Below are 6,305 nucleotides of genomic sequence, written 5' to 3'. Positions count from 1 at the left end.
CACACATGAACATCACCCCATCCCTTCCTCACACACACACACACAGACCTCTGCTCAGCCAGATTTATTGTAAATGTCACACACCAACATGATAATGACAGAAATTGACTCCTAGCCCCCGCGACCCGACTAAGGATAATCGGTTGAAGATGGATGGATGGAAGGAGTACTAAGACCACAGGCCAGTTATTTTCAACAATTAACATTGTGTGCACTGTCTCACACACACAAACTCTCAGTTCAACCAAGTCCACAAACAAAAATATAACATTGTGTGCACTGTCTCACACACACAAACTCTCAGTTCAAAAAGTACTGTTGTTTATTTATTCATAGAGGGAGGAATTGGACTTCGAGTTTAATGATAAGGATGTATTTTTTTCATGTTGGGTCAATTTATTCAATAGTGTCCCTTAAACCCTAACCTTTAAGAATCAGTTTTGGCTCTTGCCTACCATACACGATCTGATGCTTTGGCCATCCACATATACCTGGGACTAGGTGTTCCGGAGTCCTGGCCACATTTTTGAAAAAAAAAAAGTAAGTACTGTAAGTACTGAAAATACTGCGTTTCCGCGGTATACCTCTCAGTTCAACCAAGTCCACAAACAAAAATATAATAATTAACAATAGCATTTTTCTCTTACTATGCATGTTGCTTAGTGGGACTTCTGGCATTCCTTGTCTTGAACAATGCTCTTCAAATCTGGCTTGAATTCCGTTGTTGCCACTCGAAGCAATTCTTTCACATGGGTGTCATTGACAGTATCTTAAGCGCAGCCCGTTTGACATTGGGGCATTTTTCCATTGGCACACTTCTCCAGAACTCAATGGTCCCTTCCCTTAAAGCAGCTTTCAGTCGGTCCTCCCCCTGCAGCTCGCGAGTCGCGACACACACACACACACACACACACACACACACACACACACACACACACACACACACACACACACACACACACACACACACCCTCCAGCCTTCACAGTTCTCCATCGGAGATGTTCGATACGCAACGCAATTCACCGGCCGATCCATCTTATATGTTGACTACTAACCATGTCAATAGTGTTGAAAATAAACTTCCAAATTTTTTTGAATCTTATTTGGTGTTTTATTAGTCCTAATGCCGCGTTGACTTTGTATGGAGGCGCTTTTGGTGTAAACGCGGCATTAGGACTAATAAAACAGGCGTTAATGGGACATGACTCCTGCTGCTGTTCGCTTTGAGTAAATGAAGTGATCCGCGGTGGAAAACGAGTGATACATCATAGCGATTTTATAATCACAATAGGGAATGAATGGCTGCGCTTTTTTTGTTCTGAGTTTTTGACGCTTGTCATGTGAAAGAGCCGCATGAAACCAGCCAAAGAGCCGCATGAGGCTCGCGAGCCGCGGGTTGGCCAGGCCTGTTCTAGAATATAAAATTCTGCAGAGTCAATCGCAAAAAAAAAAAAATTGTATTTGACCCTTAACGCTCTCCATAGTACCTCGGTGGTACGAGCACAGGCTTTTTGTGAACACGTGCTCCCTTCGCCGTTTGCCCGGGGGGCGGAGGGCGAACTCCCTTTCACAGGGAAACAGAGTTAGACGCAACACCTGTTCAACACTGAGCTCCACCGCGCAGAGCTTCTTTGCTGGACATACCAGGTGCAGGGGTGCGGTTGTGACTGCTTCCCCCCCCCCGCTTGGGCTTCCAGTTGTAGACGGGCAACGTAGTTAAACCTTCGTTTTGTCTTTTGTTTGGTAGTGCAAGCCTATTTTCTAATAATGTCAATGCAATATGTCACTCCTCAAATTATATTTGAATAAATAATTCAAAACATCTGCTAATTGATGAATGTCTAAAAGCTTAAAATAAAGTGTCTGCGCAAGTCGCCGTCGTGCGTGAGCAAATTTAACAGCAGTGGGCCACTGGTGTAGCACTCACCCAGCACCGACGCGTATGTATATATTGGTATAACTCATTTTTTATTTTTTTAACCTTTGGATGTTGTTTTTCATTTGTAAGTAAATATTCAACATTATATTGGATCGCATTCATATGGATATGGACTTTGCCTTCCAATACGGAAGATAGGCCCAAAACATGGAGAACGCATGTTATGGTCTGTTCATATGCTTATCGGAAGATCGGACAACACCGACAAAAAATATTTGTGACGTGGAGGCTCATGGATGGCTAAATTGATGCTAAATGAAAGGTTTCTTGCCGTCTAAAAACAGGGGCTTTTCCCTCGTCGACCGTCCACTTCTCGGTCCCAGTTCAAAGGTTGGCCACCTCGGTGTGGACAGTGTTTCCCACTTCCATCGTTTTACCAGCTGCTCTGTCGGCCACGCGCAATGTTCCGGTAGGAATGTGGTGTTTTCCGATTTGGAGTTGGCGGTGTGACGTCAACGCACCATCTGCGTGGGGGCACTTCGAGGGGGCGGAGACATACTGGAAAACTGGGAGAAAACATGACGGGAAGCGCCTTCGACTCATTTTCTTCCGTGTTGAACGCAAGAGGATTTACAATGTAACCGCGTTTGATATTATTCAAATATGTAACGGATTTTTTATTGTTATTATTTGTTGTATCGGTTGCGCCGCGAGGCACTGAAACACGTACAGTAAAAAAGGTAAGTTACAAAATCAATGTAGACAAACCCACAACAAAAACCGCTGTTCGCCTTTATATTAATAACGTCGTGATGCAGAAAAAAAACCAAAATGTGCGATCGGTATTTGAATGTTTGTCTCTTTTTTTAATGAATATTTACATTTAATGTATGTTATTCGTAGGATGGCAATGACGTTTAGTTATTGCATTTTCAACGTCAAGCGTTAGCCGACATTACATTATACATTACATATTAACACTACATAACTATTCATGGCCTCTCTTGTGACATATTTACATCCAAGCATTGTTTTGGTTGTCACTCGAACAGCAAACAAAAAATATCTGTAGTAGTGTCGAAGACCTAGTACCGTTATAACGAATTAGCAGTTAGCCTACGTGCGCACAAGCTAACGTTAGCTTGGCGTCGATATCACTTAGCTGAAATTTGGTTTATGCACAATCAGCCTGGAGATCATTACTGCTTTGCCTAACTTTTTCTCTGGCCTATCGTCTTGTTCCCTAGCCCTCTTAGGCACGACCATGGTCTTTCATAGCGGGTGGTGCCATCTTCTGTTATGGACATGCCTGGCCTCCCTTCGTGTGTCGCATAGCAGTGGTAAGGTCCTAACTAATGTAACACGAATGAGAATTAAGAAATCATTTGATTTGAGACACAGCCATAGCTGAAGGAGAATTAAAGAAGGGGGATTGGCACACAGCGCTGTGGCACTCGGGTGCTCATTGTCAGGGTGGAGCAGGTGTAGTTACCAACAGTCTGAAATCTGTTAGTCAGCAAATCCAGGGTCTAGTTGCAGAGGGCAGTGTAGAGACCCAGGGCGTGGAGTTTGTGGTCAGTTTGGAGGGGATGGTGATGACGGGGAACTGTGCGGTCCAGGAGTGATGAGCAGTGGATATGGCATCCTCTGCTGGCCTGTTCTAGTGGTAGACAAACCTGTGTTTGTGGAGTTTCAGGGCATTTATTTTGGTATAGGGATTGGTACCAGAGGAGACTAGCATTTTTCAAGTTACATTTATATCAGCTCACATACAGTACAAACAACCAAAATACTATCAGTCATTTTATTATGCCGTCAAAATTTTCTAGCAGTTTAAATATGCCAGTTTCTTCTATTGGAATACTTCTTCAATAGACTTAGGCAATTGTAACTTTTTGCTGATTTGTGGGCTGATCAAATTTTAATTTGCCTTGAGTGACTGTCAATTAATTTATGGGTGGTTTGTTGAGTATTTTATCTCGTAATTACATCTCCATGTAGCAAACAAAATTGTGGGGTCTTGATGTATAGTGTATTTAGTTTGTAAAGAGGCATCAACAATTGCTTTTTTGCTGATTGATCATTTTAGTTTATAAAAGATTAATACAGAGGCCTTTCGGTTGTGTTTTGTCTTCAGATGAGAAATACCATGTTGCCATCGAGCCGCAGTCTCCAGTGGTGGAAATAGGCAAGAATTTCACTGCAATGTGTTCCCTCAACGGCACCAGCAAAGTGACAGCGGGTGATCTCTTCTGGTTACTTTCCAAGTCCATTTTGCCCAGGGAACAGTACACCAAGATAAACCAAACAGCAGTCAATGTTACCATCATGATCACCAGCGAGACATCAAAGTGGTTATACTGCAAATGCAATAAAACCTCTGCTCCCCATGCCATGATGGACAGTGCAAATTGTATGCATGGGATCTTTCTTCGCAAGGGGTGTAAGTTCCTATGCTTTTACCATTTAACCCTAACTTTACTATTGAGATACTTTCTGCTCTTCTACTGCTTCTGACTATGCTTAAATTAAATCAAATGGGGTAAACGTTTAAGCCCAAAAACATTTTTTTAAATCACATTTAAAAAAAATGAGAAGCTCACAATGTTGTCAAGAGACTATATGTTATCCAGAAAAGAAAATAGTCACAAACCTGGCATTTTGTCTCTTACGCTTTTGCATTTCAGCCCTTTTGGCTATATCTACTCTTTCATAAGGGGCAAGAAACAGGAAGTTTCACTACTTATTTTTTTCTCCCCGAGAAGGCAACAAATATTATGCTTTGGATTTATTGCGACAAATGCAAAATGTAGTCCTAAATATTATGTGATATTATTGTTACAGTGGTACCTCGACTTACGACTGTAATTCGTTCTATAAGAACGGTCGTATGTTAAAACAGTCGTATGTCGAAGCAATTTTTCCCATATAAATTATGAAATCAGGGTGAAAATAAACAAAATACACAGCACAAACACAGTAATTATGAAAAAAATATCGATAAGCCCGAACTACGTGCACACACCATGTAGGTCGCCCGCTGACTGACTGCTGACTGGCTGCTGACGGGACAACTGCAAATTTCCACGGGCGTATCTTGGAGCAGTCGGTCGCAAGTCAATACAAATTTTCGCGACTTTCGCTACTCATATCTTGGATTACTCAAGTAGATGCTTTCGTAAGTCGAGGTACCACTGTATTCAAAACATGTAAAAAAATACACTTGGAAACAACAATTGGTTTTAAAGTTCACCCCATTGGGCTGCATTAAAGAACAGTGAGAAACACCAACAGAACGGTAAGTTTCTCAATAGTAAACAATTAAGTGAAGTTGTGCATCGCCGCCATTAACTGAAATACCTAAATTGTATCATTTTTCCTTCTAATAATAGACCCTTACAGTAGAGCACACAAGAAAATAGGCAATGGTCATAGTGTTTCCCACACACAGACTTTACTTGGGCAAGCTGCCCATGTGAATTAATAGCTGCCAAAGTACAGTATATTTGGTAATCCATTTTAGCATTTTATTTTTTTATAACTAAAAGTATATTTCAGACCTGTGGGAAACACTATTGGCTCAACCTTATCCCATGCAAGCATATAAAAAAATGATGCTGTGGTTCACTGTAGGTTAACAAGTATTAATAAATAGAGAAGCTACTTTCTTGTTGAAGTAACTTACTAATGATTTAGTTTAGAATTTTTTATTCATACTGTAATTGATAGCCTACACCACACCTCTTTTCATATCCGTTCATGTTCTTTTACAATCTGATTATTTTTGTAGTAAAGAAAAATGTTTTTGAGATTGACTTGAAAAGCAATTAAAGTCAATGGAGAGAAACAGAGGACTTCTTGATTCTCTGCACAGCGACAACAAAAGCTACTTGTAAAATTCTGCCTTGTGAACTTATGATGGACTTTATTTGGACCCATTGCTGTACACACCGATTCCTCCTCAATCGAGAATTTTTTCCTTTATTTGCTATTTTCTTAATAGTATCTTTAACGTCAGTGTAATTTTAGTGTGCTTTCTTGGTAAGATCCTCCAGAAAAGCCCCAAAATCTATCCTGTCTGGCCAACCAAGAGAGCGCTCGAATCTCTTCCACGATTAGCTGCTTTTGGGAACCAGGAACACGTGGAACTTGGATCAAAACAAATTATACACTGCATGTTGGATCAAAGTGAGTACCATATTTACAGTATGTACACATCCATCTTGAGGCAAAAATGCTTTATTTATTTCATCTGACTAACTTTTTAGTTAGCCTACGTAAAATTACTATATTAAGGTCTATGCAACCATATTTTATTAGGGCCTCCTTTTAAAAAAAACAAAAACAAAACAGCTTACTTTTTACCTCTAAATTTATGTAGATTTTTATTGGATCTATGGCTTGAATGAACTGAATGTGGAATTG

General features: G+C 40.6%; 1 protein-coding gene across 1 annotated transcript in view; it reads left to right on the top strand.

The window, feature by feature from the left end:
• Window positions 1-2,455: 2,455 nt before the first annotated feature.
• il6st (interleukin 6 cytokine family signal transduce) overlaps window positions 2,456-6,305 on the top strand; it is a 42,118-nt gene continuing 38,268 nt past the window's right edge. The window contains exons 1-4 of the mRNA XM_080017831.1: window positions 2,456-2,620; window positions 3,128-3,220; window positions 4,018-4,323; window positions 5,927-6,068. Of these exons, the coding sequence (XP_079873957.1) occupies window positions 3,145-3,220; window positions 4,018-4,323; window positions 5,927-6,068 (524 nt within the window). The 5' untranslated portion in view covers window positions 2,456-2,620; window positions 3,128-3,144. The remainder of the gene's footprint in view (window positions 2,621-3,127; window positions 3,221-4,017; window positions 4,324-5,926; window positions 6,069-6,305) is intronic.

The sequence above is a fragment of the Zeus faber genome (assembly GCF_960531495.2).
Source record: "Zeus faber genome assembly, chromosome: 17".
Lineage (NCBI taxonomy): Eukaryota > Metazoa > Chordata > Actinopteri > Zeiformes > Zeidae > Zeus > Zeus faber.
The sequence above is the reverse complement of the archived record's forward strand: the minus strand, read 5'-3'. Positions and strand labels throughout refer to the sequence as shown.